Source organism: Artemia franciscana, chromosome 18 (genome assembly GCF_032884065.1).
Source record: "Artemia franciscana chromosome 18, ASM3288406v1, whole genome shotgun sequence".
NCBI classification, from domain to species: Eukaryota; Metazoa; Arthropoda; class Branchiopoda; order Anostraca; family Artemiidae; genus Artemia; species Artemia franciscana.
The window spans coordinates 2846325-2870865 of record NC_088880.1 but is presented as its reverse complement, the minus strand read 5'-3'; the positions used below and the strand labels follow the sequence as shown (position 1 = coordinate 2870865).

Genomic DNA, 24541 nt, shown 5'->3' with positions numbered 1-24541 from the left:
TTTCGTAGCACCCATGCTTCATAACCATTTTTGACCGCTGTTTTCATTGTAGCTTCCAATATTCTATTCTCGGTTTGCAGACAAATCTTCCTATTCTTCCAAACATTTTTCAAATGTGAAAAAACACTCTGGACCTGGCTATTCGATTTTTCACTTCCTCACTGCTCCCACCGTCTTAATTGATAATTCTAAGGTAAGTGAAGCTGTCCGCTTTGATCGATTTTTTCGTTAATCAGTGTCAACTTTTCATCTTCACTTATTCCTAGCCATAATGATTTAGTCTTCTTAACATTAATTTAAAACCTACTCTAGCACCATGAACTTGCAAAACCTCTATAAGTGCATTCATTTTGCTCATTATTTTATCTAGGATGCTTAAATCATCAGCATAATTTAAGTTCAGGAAATTTTTTCCTTCCCATTTGATTTCGCGTCCTCCCATTTCCTTTCCTATGCTCCTTGAGACAAAGTCCATCAAAATGATCCATGTAAATATGGTGATAATTAAATAATTTTCTACATACAGAAACTAGGCTAATGTCCCTATAAGTACCATGCTCATTCGTGTCACATTTCTCATGCAGGTGTTCAAAAATGTTTTTTATCGCTAGGTACTTCCCCCTTTTCAAAAATCATATTCACAATCTTCAGTAACTTATTTCTAACCTCATAGACACAATATTTAATAAACTCATTTATCACATTATGGGCACCTAGGGCCTTGTTATTTTGCATATTATAGTTAATTCTTTTCCACACAGTAAATCTTCCTCCATATCCATTGTGTCACAAAATTCTTCTTTTCATCCATATCTTCTTCTGTAACTATCCACGTTTAGTCCATACTCAATGCTCTGCCAATCTCTCTTTAACTTTTTCCTTATCACTAAATACGGCCCATGTTCCTATCTTTAACTTGGACAAGTCCAGATTGATTACTTCCTCTCAATTTATTAACAAGCCAGTACAACATTTTACTATTGTGCCGTCTAGCTGGATCTTCCTGAACATCAGCAATTTTGTCTATGTTCTCCACTTCACACCTTCTTAGTTCATATTTTAATGATTTCTCCCCTTTTCTTACATTCTGCTTATTTTCATATGATCGATCATTTAGATAATTCTTGTACAAGCCCCTTCTCTATATCATTTAGATAATTCTTGTACAAGCCCCTTCTCTATATCAAACTTAAAGCTTTTTAACTGATATCACTAGCCAGATTTTGAACTTTCTTTCCTGAGACACCATCAGCAACTTCACATATTATTTTCCTAAAGTTAATTCCATCCATCATCTATATTGTCAAATTTTAAACCTTCCAGTGTTCCTGGAAGGTTTCCAGGAAAGTGCCTTCTCAACACCATAACATAATTTGCACTTTACTGAAGAAAAAGAAATGAACTTGGATCGTCAAGTTAAGTATACATATGCTAATATTTATTTCTTAAAGTCGCAATAACTTTTGATTTATTAAAGTTAGTAAAGTGAAAACATTTACAATGTGTTTTGTTTTCAATAAAGTGCAAATTATGTTCTGTTTGAAACAATTACGTTCAAATATTCTGAAGAAAATCATAAAAAAAAATACTTGCTTGGCACAATCACAATCTAACTCACAAATAACAAAGAAAAGTGCAAATAATCATTGTTTTGTTTGGCTCTAAAAGGAATCTATTCCTTTTATTATTATTATTATTTATTATTATTTTATTATTTATTATCTAATAAATAATAAAAATAATTATATTATTATCTTTATTATTTATTATTATTTTATATATTATTATTATTTTATTATTATTATGTTCCATGTGCAATTTTCGATGTCTTGTTTTTCTGCTCTCCTACATTTTTAATATATCAACCAATGATGACAATGTTTGCTGTTCTTCCGTAGCTGTGATTGAGTTTTATCCATCTGCCAAACTAGATTTCTAAAATCAGTTCTACATAGCCTTTTAGATGAAAAATACGCGAAATATTCGTTGAAAATTGTTGAAAAAGGACAATTTTCCTATTTTTGAAGCAAATTTAGACCTCTTCCGTAAAAAAGTTTAAGTAATATGATAATTCTGGCTGGATGAATGAATAGGTCTGAGACAAATGGATTCAATTATACAAGCATCTTCGCCTTTCGGTGCAGTTTACAGCAAATACTTATTTAAGAAGTCAACATCTTGCATATGCAACCCATTCGATCTTACGAATCAAACAAATTAACTTAAATAAAATTTTTCAGTTCGAGGTAGAGTCAGGGTGTACCACAGGCACTAAATATAAAAAAAAAAATATAAATGGGGACTTTACTGTGAATTTGAGAAATTCAGAAATGGTCTATGATATTAGTTGGTCTGAAGGTTATGTATTGCCAGACAAAATTGTATTTCTCCGCATTTTTGCTTGTATAAGTATTATATAATCTGTTCTTTTACTAAAGAACAAAAATCAAAATTTCTTGAATATTCATAGGTATTGAACCAGAGAAAACAGGATATATGAAACACTATGAAAAACGACTTGCAGAAGAGGAAAAGGCCAGAGTAAGGCTGAATTTATTAAAATTGCTCCCTCTCTCTCTTTTCCTTTTTTTCTCTATCTATCTCTCCCCCTTTTTTTTCTTTTTTCTCGTTGAGCTCGCTAGGGGAGGTCAAGTTGGTCCGAATAGGAATGCTTTTTCTCTCTTGATCTATCGATCTATCTCTCCCCCTCTCTTTCTTTCTTTGTCTTCTTTCTCGTTGAGCTCGTTACGTGAAGTCAATTTGGTTCAAATAGGAATGCTTTTTCTCTCTGTCTATCTATCTATCTCTCCCATTCTCTTTCTTCTTCTCTCTTCTTTCTCGTTGAGCTAGTTAGGGGAAGTGAAGTTGGTCCAAATAGGAATGCTTTTTCTCTCTGTCTATCCATCTATCTCTCCCCCCTCTTTCTTTCTCGTTGAACTCGTTAGGGGAATTCAAGTTGGCCCAAATAGGAATGCTTTTTCTCTCTGTCTATCTATCTATCCCTCCCTCTTTCTTTCTCGTTGAGCTCGTTACGGGAAGTCAATTTGGTCCAAATAGGAATGCTTTTTCTCTCTGTCTATCTATCTATCTTTCCCATTCTCTTTCTTTCTCTCTCTTCTTTCTCGTTGAGCTAGTTAGGGGAAGTGACGTTGGTCCAAATAGGAATGCTTTTTCTCTCTGTCTATCTATCTATCTCTTTCTCCCCTTTCTTTCTCGTTGAACTCGTTAGGGGAATTCAAGTTGGCCCAAATAGGAATGTTTTTCTCTCTTTCTCTCTATGTCTCTCTCCCTTCTCTTTATTTCTCTCTCATCTTTCTCGTTGAGCTCGTTAGAGGAAGTCAAGTTGGTCCGAATAGGAACGCTTTTTCTTGCTTTCTCTCTTTGTCTATCTATTCATCTCCCCCTCCCCTCTCTTTCTTTCTAAATCATCTTTCTCGTTGAGCTCGTTAGGGGAAGCAAAATTGGTCCAAATAGGAATGCTTTTTCTCTCTGTCTATCTATCTATCTCTTTCTCCCCTTTCTTTCTCGTTGAACTCGTTAGGGGAATTCAAGTTGGCCCAAATAGGAATGTTTTTCTCTCTTTCTCTCCATGTCTCTCTCCCTTCTCTTTATTTCTCTCTCATCTTTCTCGTTGAGCTCGTTAGAGGAAGTCAAGTTGGCCCGAATAGGAACGCTTTTTCTTGCTTTCTCTCTTTGTCTATCTATTCATCTCCCCCTCCCCTCTCTTTCTTTCTAAATCATCTTTCTCGTTGAGCTCGTTAGGGGAAGCAAAATTGGTCCAAATAGGAATGCTTACGATGCTAGTTTTGCTAAGAATTGTTTAGTTTTAATTGAACTGTATGATGATATATTTTCTGTTGCAGATGCAGCTTTTAAAATCCGTAGCTTAGCTGCTGCGTGCCTTCTTTTATTAAAGTCTCGCTATGTTTAATGGCAAAACACGTTTTTTTTTTTTGCTGTCCCATCTTCATTGGGCATACCCTATGAAATTAAATTTAAGTTGTAATCCTTTTAGGTTTGGTTTGTGAAACTAGAACTTGGTGTTTTTGTGTATTTATGCTTTATCATTCTGATATTTCCGTAGGGAGGTCAGAAATGTTGAAATTTTTGATGGGTGAGTGGAGAAGAGACTACAGGACAGAGGATTTTCATTCGTTTTTTAATGCATTTAAATTTTTGCGTTTATTTTTATAAACTTTATAAAAGGATATGTGCCAGCTGGGATGGAGGCACATCTCTTTCGCAAATTACGCCCTTTTAAATTTGCCTCTTTTTTTCTTTTCCTTTTGAAAAGCTCTCCCATCGGATGTTCTATTATATACACGTTGAAAGATCCTGATCATTCGCTACATACCTTTATGTCTATGACTACCTGTTATCAACCTTAGGATATGGAAAAAAAGAAGTCAATGTTTGACCACCCTGGGTATATAAAGGCTTACTCACATTGAGACATAACTAATAACCTTTTTTAGCTTGTTTCAAATCCAGCAACTAGCTTTTATTGAATCATCAAAGTTAGCTTGTTTCAGTGAAACGTTAGCCGATACTTACGTATTAAGCAAACAAAAAAACGGGATTCAATTTCGACAAAGCAGTGAACATAAAATAAAATATAAAAACAAAACTACACTTTAACTAAAAAAATAAAAATAATTCGGCCCTACGTCCGGGAGCCTTTCAAAAAAAAAATAAATAAATAAACACTACTAAACACACACACGCATAAAGAAAATTAGTAATAAATGAGTAAGAACAACTCACATTATAAACAAAAATTTTTTATTTTTTTGTTTGTTTAGTTTTTTTTCTGTTGAGAAAGGCACCCAGATGTGGAGCCGAAGTATTCAGAATATTTAAAGTTTTTATTTAAAGTGTAGTTTTGTTTCTATATTTTATTTTGTGTTCACTGCTTTATCGAAATTAAAACCCGTTTTTTCTTTGCTTAATTTTTCGTAAATGGAAAAGCAGTGTGGTCTAAGGTATTATTTATTCTCCTGACCCCACCGTACATGGGAAGTTTGGTTAATCATAATCAAATATACCAAAATATGATGAGAATATAAGCCTTTAGTAACATAAATATGAAAACTACAACAGAGAAATATGGAAAGCAGTTCCCCCAGAACGCATTAGAAAAAAAAATAAGAGAAATAGAAAAAGATATGAAGCACTAAAATGTTTCCTCGGTGGTCATACACTAAAAACACTGAAAATAATTAGATAAAGAAAAAAAAATAAAAAAGGAAAAAAAAAATGAAAAATAAAGGAGAAAAACAAAACTAAAAAAAAATAAAAATAAAAAAAACTAAAAAGGAAAAAGAAAAAAAACTAAAAAAACTATGAAAAAAAGTAAAAACCAAAAAAAACTAAAAAGAAAAAAGGGGAAAAATACAAAAATTTATTTCATCATATACCTTTTCAAAAACGAATGTATATACAGACCGGGACACCGGGATACAAATGACGACCGGGACACAGGGAATATGAATGACGACCGGGACACAGGGACACAACTACAACAGGGACGCCGGGGGGCACAGGGGGATATATAAATGACGACGGGGACATAGGGAATGTTCGATTAGCAATCACCATCAACAAAGCTCAAGGGCAATCATTAGAATCATGAGGTATAACTACAAAAAGTAAAAAAAGGTAAAAAACTAAAAACTAAAAAAAAGACCAATTCAAAAACGAATGTATATACAGACCGGGACACCGGGACACAAATGACGACCGGGACACAAGGAATATAAATGACGCCCGGGACACTCAAAGAGAAATCACAGACTGGGACACCGGGACACAGGGAATATAAATGACGACCGGGAATCTATATTCACAGGTGGGACATAGGGACACAACTACAATGGCGCGTAACTAATATGGCGCGTAGCGACTTACGCGCGCGGGGGGGCTTGGGTGGGGGTTGCGCGAAGCGCCCCCACCAACTAGGTGTTGGGGTGGCGCGGCAACAGCCGAGGAAGCTGCTCAAAGAGTCAATGCCAAAAAACTTGCGGCTGATAGAGAAAGTAAGGAAAGAAAGCGTGCGGAGGAATCACAAGAACAGCAAGAAAACGGGCTTACGGCTGATAGAGAAAGTAAGAAAAGAAAGAGTGCCGAGGAATCACAAGAACAGCAAGAAAACAGGCTTGCGGCTAAAGAACGCAAAACCGCGCAGTTAGATGAAAATCCACCTGGACAGCGAGAGTCAAAACATATCAAAACTGAAAATGATAGCGATGATGATTACGGTTGGGATTTTGACTTGGATCATCAAAGTCATCAATGCCTACCAGATTTTAGTTAAAAAACAAAGGTTCGGCGATATGTATTTCATAGTGACACTGAAAAATAAAGAAGAAAAAGAATACTGAAAAAAGAATAAAGGTAAAGACGGCCGGGACACTCAAAGAAAAATTACAGACCGGGATACCGGGACACAAATGACGACCGGGACACAGGGAACGTAAATGACGACCAGGACACAGGTATTTAAGAAAATCGTTCAAAGACAAATTTTTAATTGTAAGAAGATTGTTGAAAGAGAAATTTCTAATTGTAAAATGACTGAAGAACCTACAATGGCAACAGCCGAGGAAGCTGCTCAAAACGAATGTATTCAAGCCGAAGTAGCTGAGTTGGTAAAGCATTATGTTCCAGGTTCTAGGTCCGAGAGGTTCCAGGTTCGAACCTTGGCTTTAGCATTAATCCAAAAGAAGAAAAAAAACTAAATAAGGTAAAAACTACAAAAAAAAACTAAAAGAAAAAAAACTAATAGAAAAATAAAAAAACTGAAAAAGAAAAAAAAACTAAAAAAAGGAAAAAACTGAAAAATAAAGGAGAAAAAGAAAACTAAAAGCAGGGTTACAAAAAAAAACTAATAAAAAAATAAAAAAACTGGAAAAGAAAAAAAAACTAAAAAAAGGAAAAGACTGAAAAATAAAGGAGAAAAAGAAAACTAAAAGCCGGGACACAGGGAATATAAATGACGACCGGGACACTCAAAGAGAAATTACAGACTGGGACACTGGGACACAAATAACGACCGGGAGATATAAATGACGACCGGGACACTCAAAGATAAATTACAGACCGGGACACAAATGACGACCGGGACACAGGGAATATAATTGACGAACGGGACGCTCAAAGATAAATTACAGACTGGGACACAAATGACGACCGGGATACTGGGAATATAAATGACGACCGGGACACAGGAACACAACTACAACGGGGATGCCGGGGGCACAGGGGGATATATAAATGACGACGGGGACACAGGGAATGTTCGATTAGCAATCACCATCAACAAAGCTCAAGGGCAATCATTAGAATAATGAGGTATAGATCTGAATACGGATTGTTTTTCCCATGGACAATTTTATGTTGCATGTTCAAGAGTCGGTAAACCTGACAATCTATTTATATGCAAAGACAGTGGGACACAGAAGAATGTTGTATATTCGCAAGTTTTACGTAGTTAAAAGCATATATATATATATATATATATATATATATATATATATATATATATATATATATATATATATATATATATATATATATATATATATATATATATATATATATATATATATATATATATATATATATATATATATATATATATATATATATATATATATATATATATATATATATATATATATATATATATATATATATAACGAAAAGAGAAATCTTTTCTCTTTTATCTATATTCACAGGTGGGACACAGGGACACAACTACAATGGTGCGTAACTAATATGGCACGTAACAACTTACGCGCGAGGGGGGGGGGGCTTGGGGGGTGCGAAGCGCCCCCTCCAACTAGGTGTTGGGGTGGCGCGAAGCGCCGGCCCAACAACTAGTATATATATATTATGTATATATATACATATATTGATATATATATATATATATATATATATATATATATATATATATATATATATATATATATATATATATATATATATATATATATGTATATATATACATATATATATATATATATATATATATATATATATATATATATATATATATATACATATATATATATATATACATATATATATATATATATATATATATATACATATATATATATATATATATATATATATATATATATATATATATATATATATAAATATATATATATATATATCGAAGAACACGTGTGTTCTTACCCAAAGATAATTGAAATTTTGTTTCTCGTATTGTGCTGAAGACGGCCCTTGGACACAGGGCCGAAATATCCAAAGATTTGATTTTCACTGTCTTGAAAAGATTTTTTTATTATTTTTACTTTGTGTTTGTTTGTTATGGAAAGGCAGTGTGGTCTTCGTTGCTATTTTTTTCTGTCGCTAATGGGAATATTCTAAGGAATATTACGACTAGCCAATCTTATTAGCTCATGCTGCTTGAACTTGAGTTCTGATCAAGGCTCTCAGAGACCTTGGCAAGGGGTGGATTTGGAGAAACCCGCACTTAGCTTTCTATTGCAAATCGTACAAACCATTTGCTTATATAAGCCATGCTTTATTTTTTGTCTTCCATTAACCTGTTAATCTGTTTCAAGCAAAAAGAAGCCAGGAATAAAGCAAAATCAAAAGATATGGCTCAGGTGAATTTTGAGGCAGGACCGAGCACATCCAATGGAAGTTTTAAATCAAGTGAGTTGTTTTGTAAATTTAGACTAAATACTAGAATATAAAGTAAAGTAAATTATTTCAACTTTGCTCAGAGACGTTATTCTTCGTTTTTTAAATGTTTAACTAATACTTCACTGTACAATGTATTAAATTGTTTTGGAAAACTTGATTCTCGCTTTCTTTACCCGTGATTGTTGAGATTGTTTTACGTATTCAAGTGAAATGAAATCAAATGATCGCCAAAAAATCTTTCATCGAAGAACACATGTGTTCTTACCCAAAGATAATTGAAATTTCTTCTTTTTTTTTCTTTTTTTTTGTCAAAATTAAACAGTGCAAAATCAAACTGTAGTAAGGAGCGACCTGATTCAATAGTAATCAAAACTCTAAAAAATTTAATTTTGATACCAATAGTTACGTCAAAAAAATCGCATTTTAATGCTGATTTTAAATATATTTTTCCTCAAGATTGGTATTACCTATAAAGAGTTATGAGTCTGTCTCATTTTAGAAAATAGGGGAAAACACCCCCTAAAAGTCATACAATCGTAACGAAAATCACACCTTCAGATTCAGCGTATCAGAGAACCTTATTGTAGAAGTTTCAAGCTCCTATCTACAAAAATGTGGAATTTCGCATTTTTGCCAGAAGACAAATCACGGATGCGTGTTTATTTGTTTTTTTTTTGTTTTTTTTTTTTACCAGGGGTGATCGTATCGACCCAGTGGTTCTAGAATGTCGTGAGAGGACGCATTCTAACGGAAATTAAAAGTTCTATGCCGTTTTTAAGTGACTAAAAAAGTTGGAGTGCACCTAGGCCCCCTCCCACGCTCATTTTTTCCCCAAAGTCACTCGATCAAAATTCTGAGATAGCCATTTTATTTACCATAGTCGAAAAACCTAATAACCATGTCTTTCCCCGCAGTCCCCTTGGGAGGGGTTGCAAGTTACAAACTTTGACCTGTGTTTTCATGTAGTAATGTCTACTGAGAAGTGTACGGACGTTTTCAGTTTTTTTTATGGTTTGGGAAGGAGAGTTGAGGTGGGGGGGGGGGGGGTAAGTGGGAGGATCTTTCCACGGAAAAACTTCTCATGGGGAAAGAGACTTTCAATGAAGGAGGGGCAGGATTTTTTAGTATTATTTAAAAAAAAGAACAATGAAAAAATAAATATGAAAAGTTTTGTTTTCTACTGAAAGTGAGGAGCAGCATTAAAACTTGAAACGAGCAGAAATTATTACGCATATGAGGGGCTTACCTCCTCGTAATACCTCGCTCTTTACGCTAAAGTATTTTTAGTAATATCAACTATTTATTCTACGGCCTTTGTGATTCAAGGGTCATTCTTATGGAATAGGGACACAATTTAAGCTTTAGTATAAAGAGCGAGGTATCGACGAGGTGTGAACCCCCTCATATACGCAATAAAACATACGAATATAGAAGTTCGTTACGTAAGTTAATTCGTAAATTACGTATATTTTTTCCTAATGAAAATGTTCGTAAAAAATTAGAAGTTCTAGTTGCCTTTTTAAGTAATCAAAATTTGAAGGGCAACTAAGCTTCCTCCCTCGCTCCTTTTTTCAAAATCTTCCGATTAAAACTATGAGAAAGCCATTTAGCCAAAAAAAAGTAATATGCAAATTTTGTTTTAATTGTTTATGTTCGGAGAGCCAAGATCAAAACATGCATTAGTTAAAAAACGTCCAGAAATTAAAGAAAAAAACAAGTTTTTTTTAACTGAAAGTAAGGAGCGACATTAAAACTTAAAACGAACAGAAATTACTCCGTATATGGAAGGGGCTATTCCTCCTCAACGCCCCGCTCTTTACGCTAAAGTTTTTTTTACTGTTTCAAGAAGTATAGTTGAGAGAAAGAGTCAAACTTTAGCGTAAAGAGTGGGGCGCTGAGGAGGAAAAGCCCCTTTCATATACAGAGTAATTTCTGTTCGTTTTAAGTTTTAATGTCGCTCCTTACTTTCAGTTAAAAAAACATGTTTTTTTTAGACATTTCTGGCGAGAAAAATATCTAAATAGGTTTCAACTTTAACCTGACGCGAAGATATCAAGAAGTTCACATTATCTGCAGTTAGAAGACAAGTGACAATGAGAATTTCCTCTCATGTGGAATTACATCATTCTTTCTATTTATTTCTTTTTTGTAAATATTATTTTTATATTACAAGAAAATTAATTCTTTTATTCAATAATATATTATGTTGAATTAGTAAATATCTATGTCCTTAAAGGTTTTTTCCTTTGATGAATTCAAACTAAGTCCCTTTTTTTATGAAGAGACGTTCTTTTTTCAGAAGGGAAGTCGGCAGCGTTTCAACCGCCAGCGCGAGTGCGAAGAGTCAAGCAAGTTTACTACCATATGTTCTATGATGACCCTGACTATGATTTGCTGATCTGTGAGTTATCTTTTCAATATCTTGGCTATTATTGATGCTCAGCTTTTGACTCTTTTTTTTTTATCTGGGAATAAAAATTAGCCGCAGTTGTATTTTGATTTTAGTCATATCTTCACCTCTTACATGTAGAAGCAGAGTTTTTTTTTGTTGTTTTTTTTATAGAATAAGTAGGTTAAGTTAGTAGGCGAGTATAATGGTTTAATTAGTTTATCCGTGAACTTAGAGTTTAATAGTTTTTTTTAAGCTTAATTATGAATATTTATATGTTTTTGAAATTATAAAACTAGTTGCGTGTCCTTCTGACAGTATTGACATTCACTTGTTCTTTAATTTTGAAACTAGTGACCATGCGACACCTCCATGGTCAAGACAAATACAGCGTCTTAGGTGTTCTGCGATTACTCAAACGAAACAAAATGATAACGTTGTAAGGTTTATATTTTTTGCGTAGGGGGTATGTGGGGTCTAAAATGAATTCGGTAAAATTTTGTAAAAGTGTTTTTGTACCTGTATTTTGAAGACTGTCGAACATAATTGTGTACTAAAGTCGATATTGAAGCTAGGCTTTTCAGTTATTCATTGTATTTCAAACAGTTCGTGGTAGCGAACTGTCAGTAAGTAGTGATGCAGCTCAATAGCAACCGATACTCCATGAAACAGGGTCTTAATAACAATAATTGCATAAAAAGTATAAAGCTCGTCAGGTTTAATGTTACCCATCCAAAGTTACGATCCTAAGAAAATTATCTATATTTGTAAAAGGTGTATTTGAGGAAAAATCCCGGATGCGAGTTTATTAATTTTTTTTCAAGGATGATCGTATCAAACCTGTGATCCTAGAAGATCGGAAATCAAAAGTTCTTGCTCCCTTTTGTAAGTGACCAAATATATTGGAGGGTGGCTATCCCCCTTTCATGCCCCCTTTTTTATCGTCTGATAAAGATTTTGAGATAGCCATTTTGTTCAGTATAGTAGAAAGATCTAATAACTATGTCTTGCAGGATGACTTAACCCTTCTGCAGCCCCGGAGGGAAGGGCTGCAGTCTATGAACTTTTCCTATTGTTTACTCTCTAGAGGAAATTTTGCACGGGAGGAAATTTGCCAGAATTCATGTACAAAATCTACTCATTTTCCGTGGTGGAAATTCTCCATGGAGAATTATCACCAGGAATGATTCTTCATGGACAAATTTTACACTGGAGAAACTTTCCAATGTAAGGAGGGGCAGGGAGGGCTCTGGGTAAAATTTTTAACGTAGGGATGGTATGAATTGAAAATGATCAAATATTGAATAAAACAAGTATTTTTTTTCGAATGAGAGTATAAATAGGATAATTTTTCTGGCGGAATCGTGAGAAAGAAACCTTCTGAGGGAATTTGTTGCTAGGGTAGAATTGTACGAAGGTAGTTGTGGGGAAGTTTTCCATGGTAGAATTTTCTTGGGGGGGGGGAATTTCCATGGAGGGGTTGTAGGTTCTCCGGCATTATTTGTAAACAATAAATAATTAAATTTAAAAAAAAAACAAGTTTTTTTCAACGGAAAATAAGGAGCAATATTAAAACTTTCTGGCTCTTTTTCGAAATCACCATAAATTTCTTTTTGCAATAATACTTTTCGTTCAAGTTCTTATAGAATGACTCCTAGGATAAAAGGACGATTTAATTAGAATAAGAAACTTTCTTAAAATTGCTTAGAAATTTTAAAGAGAGGTGTATTAAGGGGAAGGCAGTCCACTGCATATACGGAATAATTTCTGTTCATATTAAGTTTTTATGTTACTTGTTGCTCCTTACTCTCAGCTGAAAAAACGACTAATTTCTTCAAGGAATCGTTTCATTTAAATCCATGAAAATATCATTTCTCTAATAGCTTAAAAACAATGTTTATTATGGCTCATTCTTGTATATTTTGCATATTTCTTCTAAATCTATTTATTTATTTCCTCCCCAAAATATGAAGTAGGATTTTTAGAGTTTCGCATTATCTTGTTAAAATATAATACTTTTCGTAAAGTAGTTTTTAAATTCATAAAAGCAGCCCATTTTATACTTACTTTCCTCTCGTTGTGTTTGCAGGTTCGATATGAGATATGTTTTTTTTACTTAGGGTAAAGTAGACGACCGAGTTGAGACAAAAACCGTTTGAGCAGCTTTAGCTCAAAAGTTTCTTTAACGAAACGTGAGGTCAGGTTTAAAATGTGGTTGAGGGGAGGGGGCTATGTGGGAGGATCTTTCCTTGGAGGAATATGTCATGGGGGACAATGAAAAGGGCGCGGGATTTTCTAGCATTACTATAAAAAAAACAATGAAATAATAAACATGGTAAAGTTTTTTCAATTGAAAGTAAGGAGTAGCATTAAAACTTAAAACGAACAGAGATTATTACGCATATGTTCTAAACTTTCTAGGTAATTTTGTAGGAAAGAATGACAAGTTCTCTATGGTTTTGGGAATTTTATCATGATGCGCAAGTTGGGCGTTGATGCATTTGAAGCATGACATTTCTAAAATTAGGGTAAATTGGCAGAAATTTTGAATAGTAAATGCCTGGTATATTTTACGAATGTGGGGAAGTACATTTGGCAAGCGCTGCATGTCGGACAGCTTTTTTCAGAAAATGTAGGATCAGCAAGATAAGTTTCATGTTAAGTTTCAGCAAGATATGACATTTCTTAGATATCATATATAATATCATGATTTAAAGTGCATCATATCAAAAATTACACAAAAAAAAGTATTTGTCAACAAGTTAGTATTTGTTTTTTCCTCATTTTGTTTTTTTTTAATTTTAAGCGTTAAAAAAACGTGCAATTTGAATTTGAGCTTGTTTTCGAAAATGATATCTATTCTTAACGTGTAAGCTGAGGCTGAAACATAAGATCGCTGAAATACGTCTGTTGTTGATACACAAGATCGCTAAAACATAAAGATATATGTAAAAATTTTCATATATAATATCATGATTTAAAATACATCATATCAAAAATCATATAAAAAAAAACCGCTTGAGCAGATTTAGCTAAAAATTTTTTTTTTTAACGAAACGTAGATTGATGATGCAATTGAAGCATGACATTTTTAGAATTAATGTAAATTGGCAAAAATTTTGAATAGTAAATGCCTGCTGTATTTTACAAATGTGGGAAAGTATATTCGGCAAGCGCTGCATCTCAGACATTTTTTTTTTCAGAAAATGTAGGATCAACAAGATAAGTTTGATTAAAAAGTATACAGGAATTGAAATCGTTGTTTTGTCAATTTTCAATGTTACTGTTCCTGTTATTGTCATGTTAGTGGCAATGATCGTGTCAATGTTCAATGTTATTGTTCGTGTTATTGTCATGTTAGTGTCAATAGTGTCAATGTTCGTGTCAATGATCGTGTTAGTGTCAATGATCGTATTAGTGTCAATGTTATTGTTCGTGGTTTTGTTTTGTTGTGCCTTTTGTAAACTGTGACCGTTGTGTCTGTAGTGTGGGATTATAGCAAAGTTGGGTATTCATAATATAAATAGGTTATTTGGATTATTTTCAGTTGGGTTAAATAAATATTTTCAATTGATTACTTTTCAAAGTATCAGACGACACGCCAGCGTACGCAATAAATTTACCTGCTAGGCCAAGCAGAGATTTTTCCCACTGCGCCAAGACAGAATGCATGACATAGTTTCTTTGTCCTTCTGTATGGACAGTATGGAGACGCTTTTGCAAAATTTCTTTACTGGAATCAAATTCTGAGCCCTGCAATTTGTTGCTACCTCTCAGTTCACACTCTGGGCCCCGTATTACCAAGCTAAGATCAAACCCACTGCACCATTGAAGGACATTCATATGGCCAAATCCCGACGCAAATTTTTTATACAGCTAAGGATTCATAATTAAGGTCTATTATTGGTTGTATAATGTTCAAATACATTGAAACTTCAGTCCCTGGTTTTGCTAGTTCTGTAATTTAATTAAATCTTAATATGAATTGGTTTGGGGTTTACTAAAACTTTGGCAAAGGCTAAACGTTATTTTAATGGTCTTTTTTGTTGCTGTGTTTATTTATACCTTGACAAGTAAACAATTGCTTTCCTTTCATCAATTTTTCCTTCCTTATTTCTTTGTTTTCAACTTTTCTCTTCCCTTTCTCATTTTTTTAGCCTGATTGTCGCTATGGTTCTTGTCACAATTATTATTACCTTCAGTCATTTGAGAAAGAATATACGTATGAATGAGGTAAGGCTAGATTTTTTCCGAGGTTTCTTTGTCAATGCAATATTTATGTTAATAGTAATTAATATCGTAATCTCAAAATAAGCTTGATCATTTTCTTTCCACCTGCCTTTAGTTGACCATGTATATACTTTATTTTCTAGCTTGTGATATATGCGAGAAGGAATATCGAGATGGGAAGTGCCCTGAACATGGAGGGATGACATGGATTCCTAACGCTAAGGTTCAAAGAGGCATTGAGTATCGTGCTAGATACACATTACCTGGTTTTCTACGAATTGGGAATTCACTTATACCAAAAGCAGGACTGGGGGTATTTGCCAATGAAATGGTTCCAAACAGAGCGGTACTTGGTCCTTATGAAGGAGAAGAGAAACGAACCGAAAATGGTGACTATTCATGGCGCGTAAGTTACAGATAAATAATTTAAGTTGTTTTTTTCTCTCAATGCCCCTCGAAATCTCAAGGCTTTACAACCCCTCCCCTAATTTCATAAGTTTTTCATACAGGTCAGCTGTATTTGTCAACTAATTAGTATTTGGTTTTCCTCACTTTTTTTTTTTTATTTTAGCGTTAAAAAACGTGCAATTTGAATTTGAGCTTGTTTTCGAAAATGATATCTATTCTTAACTTGTAGGCTGAGGCTGAAACATAAGATTGCTGAAATACATCTGCTGTTGATACACAAGATCGCTAAACCATAAAGATATATATCAAAAATATCATATTTATCATTTATAATGTCATGATTTAAAATACTTCATATCAAAAATAATTGAGTTAGTGATCTATTTTAAAATTCTATCTCTATTTTAGCTCAAACATTCTCATGCTGATTGAGATTTGATCCTTATCCCCTCTTAAACACTTCGTATGATTTATTCTTTGTCAGTTAGAATTTTTATTCTATTCTAGTAGTTTGAACCCCCCTCCCTCTCCAAATTGCTACTCAGGGTTATGCGTCCATTTAGTGTTGTTACAACCATGGTACAACAACCAAGACATGTTACAAATTAGTTATTTGGTTGTTTGGAAAAATGTGTGTTTAAGCAATTTGTTAATTGAATTTCTATATTATATTTATCATATATTTATTATCATATTTCTAAATTTTTTTCTGCAGGGCCATTTCATTTTACTAAACGTTTTGTGCATGTAATTAGACTGTTTGTATGTATCAAGGTGACATCTGTCAAGCCTAACAGCAAATGGAACTTTACAAATAAACAGTATGGTTTGCTTTACTACCCTGTGTTGTTCTTTCTACTCAGGCTATAAAACCAATACGAGGTTAAATATAAAATGTCTTCAAACATGGTTTGCTTTACTACCCTGCGTTTTTCCTTCCTACTCAAGCTGTAAAACCAATAAGAGGTTAAATGTAATTTGCTGTAAAGTGCCAATTTGTTTGGTTAGAATTTTATTGGGCAAAATAAAATATTCATTTGTAAAAATATAATATAGTCTTATGGTATATCGTCAAATTATTCATGTAGTAGATCGTGCTGCAAACCAAAGGGCACTTTTTAGTTAAGGGAAAGAAAACCGATCTTAAAACATCGAATTTTCTGCCGGCTGTGTCGATTTTGCCTCTCAGACTTTTTTCATTCTTTCTAGGGAAGAATTATATAGATAAAAATAATTATAATTTATAAAGATAGGAAGTTAAGAACTTCCTTTTTTTAACTCCCTAATTTAAACAATATTTTAAATATAATTTGAAAACAGAAAATTGTTTCTTAGGGAAAGATGTATTACATCATTTGAAAGGAGAAAATTGTGCAGTTTTACCATTTTAACCCCCATCCCCCTTCCATGGTCTCTATATGAAAAACTATAATTTATCACTGTTTTAACAAAACAGGGCTTGATTTTTTAAGCAGGCTCGACATTTGACCTGATATCTTTTGTGGCGCCCTGGGGTCATGGAATGTCGATAGGGTGGCAGGTTAGCTTTTATTATTTTTTTTTTTTGTCCAGAAAAGGGAATAGAACTTGTAATTTTAAAATTATCATTCGTCAATCATTTCGCAGCCATAGGTTTTGTGTGATAACACCCAGAGAGAAAACTGCACTAGAAACCTATCGCTTTCTGTCAGCATTGTCTTTGAACACACTTGCGTTCCAAATGTTCGTGGATCTAATTCGATTGTAAGTATTTTTAGTTTGATGTCTCAAATCTTGACATGTTACATGAATAATACGGATTAGAAATACTTAAACTTGGAAAATATTATTATTGAACTTGGCTGATTGGATGAAAGTTAGAGGAGGAATATTATATTGATTCTCACTAAAGTTTTAATTTACAGCATTAGTCTTTACAAATTGATTAATGTATTTCTGCAAAACAGTGTTGTCATCCCTGTGACAAAACTGCGAACAGGGAGCCTAATTTGAGCACAAGATTATTGACTTCAAACACCTCTTAACAATTAACTCGGCTGCTTTTCTGAACATTCGGTAAAGTGTCAGGTGTTGAAACACTCCCTTGATTAAAACTTATAAGGCCATCAATTCTGTCAGTTGTTTTGGCAAGGAACTTTAGCCCGCCATACGCACGAACGGCATGGAATAATAAATACATCCTGATTGGTTGAATTTGAATTTTTTGCAAACTACCTACATGTAGATGTCTGGAGAGACTTGTTTGTGGGGATGTAAGTCTAAGTAGATATGGCTATGAATGAGAAAAAAAAAACACAAAAAACAAATAGATACAAGTTTAAAAAAAAAAATTTATTTTATGTGCAATAAGGAGAAAGTTAAAAGCCTTTTTAGACAGGAACAAGAATTATTTGGCAATGAAATGATTTTTAGTGGGCTGAAACTCTTATGTGTTAATTTTTAATGATTAGAGTGGGCGAAAAAGCACACTTTAGGAACCCATACGATTTAAAATATTTTTCTTTTGAAGTTGGGGGGGGGGATCATCTATAAAACAGGTTGTTTCAGTTTTCTCTTAGTGATTGAATAGCTGTAAGTTCGGACCAACAAAGAAATAATGCGCTTTGGACTTGTCGGGAGACTTTTTTCTTTTTTTTTTTGGATGAAATTGCCTTGATTTTCTGAGAAACTAAGTCTGGTGATTCAGTTTATAATAACTGCCATAATGTTGGTCTTCCAGCTAAATTTTGACTCATGATCGCCAACTAAAAAGCGAATTAGAAATTTTGAAATTGTTATTTAATAGTTTGTGAAAACTATTTTAAGAATCAAAATAAACAACAAGAATTAGCAATTACTTCTTGTGAAGAGTCAGATGCTTCCTTATTATGTAATTAGGTTTGAAAGCATATTGTGAAGAAATAATGGCAAAAATGAAGCGAAATATGTCAATATTTCTCAAGTGTAACGATCCAACCGACGGTGCCATATAAATGGCACCTCGGTTGGGGTTTCCATTTCCAGTAAAAAAAAGTAAATAACCTTTTAAAACCTTGCTAGAAAAGGAATACTAATAATGTGTTTTGTTGATCTTTTATGTTTAATAAAGTATTCATTTGTTTTAAATAAAAATTTACCAACCGGTAAAATTCTTTTTCTACATTTTGGTCTGGAAATAGAAGAAAGCTGAATATTTGCCAACAAGAATTTTGCATCAACTAGAAATCTTCTGACGACACGAGATTTAGCTCCTGCCGGAACTTAAGTTTGAAGTGTGTTATAATCATATCGATATACGATACGATATCGTATCGATATCATTATAAACATATAGATCTATAGTTATAAAGTATCGATTGATCAATCAGTCGAAAGAAATTGTTGAGTTCCAGGATTTTAGCCTAATCTTAGACTACAAAAGATTTGGTACACTCCTGTTTGAATTTAGTATTTAAACATTGAAACTTGTAATAGTTGACACTTAAAAACTATGTTTTAGTAACTTTAGAGCAGTTCCTGTTTTTCTAAGTTTAGGTTATTTTCCTAAATCTAAAGTATATAATTTGTTTTCCCAGGTTCATTGGTTTGTATGGGTTTATAGGTGTGTATTCTATTTGAAAAATTTTAATGGAGAAGTCAAAAGTCCTTTCGCACAGGCCTTAGAAGGTCTAAGGCCAGTGGAGCGGTGGCAGTAACCAAACTACTGTTTGCAGTAATGTTTATTTGTCTTAATTGATGACCCGAACAAATATCAAGTTAATGGCCTTTTAAGATTCCTTGAGGAAGCAATCTTTAAATATCATGGAGGGAGCTCAAAGATTCTATAAATTCCTAGGCGAGGTATGGCTCAAAGCCGGTTTGCAACCACCGTTCTAGACGCAAAGAAGATTAATCGTTACAAGGCAATCGCTGTCAAGGATATTGTCTTGCATATAATCAGAGACGATTTTAAATGTTTTGCAGTATGTCCATTGCTGACTTAGGTAAAACTCGATAGACAAATTAACTCGAAACTAATGGTTTCCAGCCTTCATTTTACGACGGCTCCCTTAAAAATATTTGCCCATATCATGCCTCTCCTCCATTTTATAAAATTATACAAATACAACAATTTTTAATACCACAACATTTTCTACGACAGACTTATAGATAAAGAAAACGGGTAACAATTTTATGCTATTGTCGCTGTGACAGGGCTTGCCTAGTAGCGCAAAGTTTATCTGTGTGTCAATGATAAGATAGCTACATGAAACTCCTTTTCTACAGCCAAACGACGTTGATATTTCCATTTTATTTCAGCTAATGCAAAAAATTCTGTTTCGAATAATTGTTTTAAACGGCAGCAAAAGCTTTTTTGGCAACGTTTATTTTAGAGTATCTTTCTGTTTTTCAGTTAAAAGTCATTGGAGCACCACCCTTTTATATTGACGGTGAGAATATAAAAGAAGCCAATTGGATGCGTTATGTCAACTGTGCCCGTTTTAAAGAAGAACAAAATTTGGCTCCTTTCCAGTACAAAGGGAATCTATTTTACAGGTAGCCACATATACTGTTTTTGTTAAAAACCCGTTGTGTTTTAGTGTTTATTTCATATTGTGTTTTATATTACGTTTCACGCTTTTACTGACTAGACTCGTAACTTTGGCTCCCTTTGGCTCATTGCGAGTGCAAAGAGAATCTATTTTACTGGTTGTCACATTTACCTTTTTTGGTAACAAGAGAATCTATTTTGGATCGAATCTTTTTTAGTAACGAGTCCATCTTGGATCGACCATTATTCAAAAATATTTTCGAAAGTTAATTATGCAGTGCATAAGCGTTTCTCATGTTTGCTCGAAAAAAAATTGCCGTTACGTTTATGTCAGAGACATGTGATTCCAGTTGAAAAGTGGGCTATTGTTAAAGGTATTAAGGGTTTAAAATCAAAATCTTTGGATATTGATGGGATTAGTGTTTTGAATCTTGTTCCGAATTCTTTTGAACTGGTATCATCTCCAACTGTTTTTTCAAATGTGTTTGAGTAGTTCGTGTGTGCCCGACTCGTTCTTATGCGGTAGCGTTACGTCACATCTAAAAAAAGGAAAAGATCCGGTTTCTTGTAGTTCTTATAGGCCTATAACGGTAGCTTGTACTCTTAGCAAGCTTTTTGAACACCTCCTACTACCTTATATCACTAAGCTTGCTCTAAATGATGATAATCAATTTGGTTTTAGCTCTGGGCTAGGCTGTCAGCATGCTCACCGTGCTTTGACTTCTTTATTAAAAGATGCCCATCGCACTCGTCGCGTACTTCATTTCGCAACCCTAGACTTCTAAAGCATTTGACAGTGTTTGTCATACTCAAGCATGGACAGTATTATGCCAGAGAGGAGTAAATCCGTCGGTAATTCACGTGCTTTGTTTTTGGTACTCCCATTCTTACCTTCGCCTTAAGTCATTAGATAATTCTTATTTTGGTCATATCCCTGTTCGTTGCGGTGTAAGACAAGGGGGAGTTCTGTCGCCGTATATTTTTAATGCTTGTATTGAAAATGTATTATCAAAAATATCGACTACGTGCCTACTAGGACCATCTGATGTCTCATATCTGGCTTATGCGGATTACCTTCTTCTGATTAGTCAAACTGAGTTTGGTCTTGCCCGTTCAGTGTAGTCAGTTACTTCTGCTTTCCGTGATATCGGCCTGTACCTAAATATTAACAAGTGCGAGCTTCTTGTTTTCAACGGTAATAATTGTTCAGAATCACTATACTGCGGTGGTTTTAGTATTCCTCGTGTTAGATCGTTTCGTTGGCTTGGTATAGCAGTATGCGATTCTATGAATGCTCTCTGGTCTCGTGCTGTCAAAGATATTAGTGATAAGCTGAGGCTCGGTTACTCTAAGATTGTAGCAAATCGTGGACGCTATAGGAGAAGAGCGCTAACTCGGCTTTACTCAAATTTTTGTGATCATTCTGTGCTCTTCTGTTCTGGTATTAGGCCACTTCTGTTGACTGGTGATCTAAAACGTATTAGCATAAATTATTACCGGTACTGCAAATTTCTTTTATATCTACCTCGTTCTTACCGGAATACAAAACTGGTAAAAAAGTATTGTGCAACAGATATTACTGGTGCTTTCGAAAAATTATCTGCGAAGCTAGCTATTGAAGCGCTTTATAGGCTAGGATGTTTTCATCGCTTTATCCATCTTTTTTCTGTATGTAATTGAATTTGTTTCTTTTGTATTACTTTTGCTGTTTTTCTTTTGTATTTTACTCCACTAAACCTCTGTTTTGTGAAGTGGGTGATAAATAAATTATTATTATTATTATTTTACTGGTAGTCATATTTACCTTTTTTGGTAACAACGTCTTTTGTGTCATGGTTTATTTCACGTTTTTTTTCTTGAAACAAACTCATTTAGTATAAGCATATTCTGCTTATCATCATTTCGTGGATTAAGGTTTATTACATATTTATGCATATACTTGTTTTAATTAGATTAACAGCAGCTAGTCCTGGAGTGAATCTTAGAGCATAAATAGGCTTATTCATTGAAAATTCATTTCGTAGAATTTCCAATATTTGAATGAGTTGTTCCCTTGATAAGCGGAAATCATAACTAAACAAATTTCTTTCCAATCTAGCAGCTTTGTTAAAATCAACAGAAGACAAATTTTCAAATAAGAACTTTTCTAGAGATTTCCTTTCGTTAGATTTCCTTTTATTTTAAAAGGTAATTAACATATAGTTGTTTTAATTTATTAATATACTTAAACATATACTTGTTTTAATTCACGTTATGTTTCATGAAACAAACACATTTAAAGTATATTCTGCTTATCATCATTTTGTGAATTAAGGTTTATTACATATTTATATATATTTATTACACATTTATCCATATAATTGTTTTGCAAGCCTTGCGTAGACCAGTCTAAATGCAAAAAATAGTCGATTAAATCTGTAACTCTAGTTTAGGTGCCTTAAGATTTCAGAAAAAAAGGATTTTCTTGAATTTTCGGGACAATTCTTCACTTAAAAGTCTTTTTTGTCCTATTGCCGAAGTAATACATATACTATAAGACGGCACGATAAAATTTATTCAAAATTTACACTGAGTGAACACATTGAATTATTTACTCTTAATTTCTATTTGCTTAGAAATTACCCTTTATCTAGTTACCCTTCGTCTAGAAGTTCCATTCATCTTAAACTGACCTTGAGGCGAGGTTTTGTAAAATAGTTTCTTAAAGTAATATACAAGAGAAAAAAATTATCGAGGCAATGGGAAAATATTAGCAGATAATTTTATGTATATTTCGAAATAAAAACAGGAAAACACAAATAAGTTCCGGTTGCTGTCCGTGGAGCTGAAACTGCTTCCCCCTCCTCTCAAGAAAAAATCTTAGTTCTTTGAATTGTCATCTACAGTAATCTATACGAGTTTCTCGTATCCTCCTTCTCCCACTGTAAAAGTCTAAAACCTACTGCATAATTGGCACTTTACTGAAAACGAATTATTTTACAAATATTTTTTTTTGTAGCCTACTTATTATTACATTGAAAATAAACATAAAAATTTCAGTGAAATTAAATTTACATCTGATGAGCTTGCAGCAATTAATATAATTATATATCAAATATTCAGTTTAATTTTATTAGTTCTTTCCAAGACTGGTTCAAGACAAATATAGCCTCACTACAAACAAGTGTTTTGGATGCTGCTCAGTGACTCGTATAGCTATCTATACGAGTCACTGGGAATTGCTTAACTGCAATGCTCAGTGATAGCTCATGCTCAAATTTGTCCTCTATTGTTTTACCCCTTCAGTTTTCCCCATTACTATTTTAAAATTGAAAACTAACACTTAGTGTATTGTTTGGGTCGAAGATTCTTGAAAGATTGCTAAACAGTTTAGTATCGTTATTGTACTCTTTAGAAGTAGGTTTGATGTATTCCCTATCACCAATATGTATAATTTTTTGAGTGTGTTTTTTTGGTACTTGTGTATTATTCAGAACACACTCAATAAGTGAAGTTAGGTTCTTTCGTGAAATAAACTACGATGCAGGTACATTTTATGAGAAACACATTTTATACGATGCAGGTACATTTTATGACAAAACTCAATTTAGTTTGCTACGCATAGTGATAGAAGATAGTGTCTGAACATGGATTTTGAAATGAAGATTTGGGATTTGCCAAAGACTGAAAAAGAGGCAATTATATTTTTCAGAATAAGGGCCAGTGGCCCACAACAAAACAGTGCGTCAGACCTAACCTACCTAACTTAACCTAACCACCTCTATATGTAAAATATTTAATTAAAATGTACCTTCATCGTAGTTTGTTTCACGAAAGAACCTAACTTCACTTATTGAGTGTGTTCTGAATAATACACAAGTACTTTTTTTATAACTAAGTGTTAAGTTATAAGAACAACGATTTTGGTTATGTCTCATTGCTCCAATGAACCCTGAAATGGATCGCTTTCAATCAAATTTCTTAAAAAAAAAACTTATTGCTGCTTTATTCGCCATACTTTAGTGTGAGGCTGTCCTGGCCGAGTGGATTGGTGCGCTGGATTCAAGATCTTTTGTCTGAGAGGGTAAGGTTTGAATCCTAGTTTACCCAATTACTTAGTTTGGGACGGGGGTCAGTGGCGTGATTCTGTAAGCTCAGCCAGAGTCGACTCAGCTCTAAATGGGTACCAGGAGGAATGGGTGTGCGAAAGCACAGAAAGATTGGCCCCCAACCTTATATTGTACTTCGTGGCTGATGGGCCAAGAAACGGAGATCAGCACCGCCGGCAGGGACAGTAAACTACTACCGTATTCTTTACTTTTTTTATAGTATGATCTTGTCAA

General features: G+C 33.7%; 1 protein-coding gene across 7 annotated transcripts in view; it reads left to right on the top strand.

The window, feature by feature from the left end:
- Positions 1-24541, top strand: part of LOC136038503 (histone-lysine N-methyltransferase set-17-like) — a 104096-nt gene that overhangs the window by 28529 nt on the left and 51026 nt on the right. For 4 of the 7 annotated variants that reach the window (XM_065721594.1, XM_065721593.1, XM_065721590.1 and 1 more), the window contains 5 exons: positions 2471-2541; positions 8598-8691; positions 10982-11083; positions 15445-15707; positions 20082-20224. In XM_065721594.1, the coding sequence (XP_065577666.1) occupies positions 2497-2541; positions 8598-8691; positions 10982-11083; positions 15445-15707; positions 20082-20224 (647 nt within the window). In that variant the 5' untranslated portion in view covers positions 2471-2496. Of the gene's footprint in view, positions 1-52; positions 194-2470; positions 2542-8597; positions 8692-10981; positions 11084-15444; positions 15708-20081; positions 20225-24541 lie in introns of all 7 variants that reach the window. The other 3 variants (XM_065721592.1, XM_065721595.1, XM_065721589.1) reach the window with 2 other exon arrangements.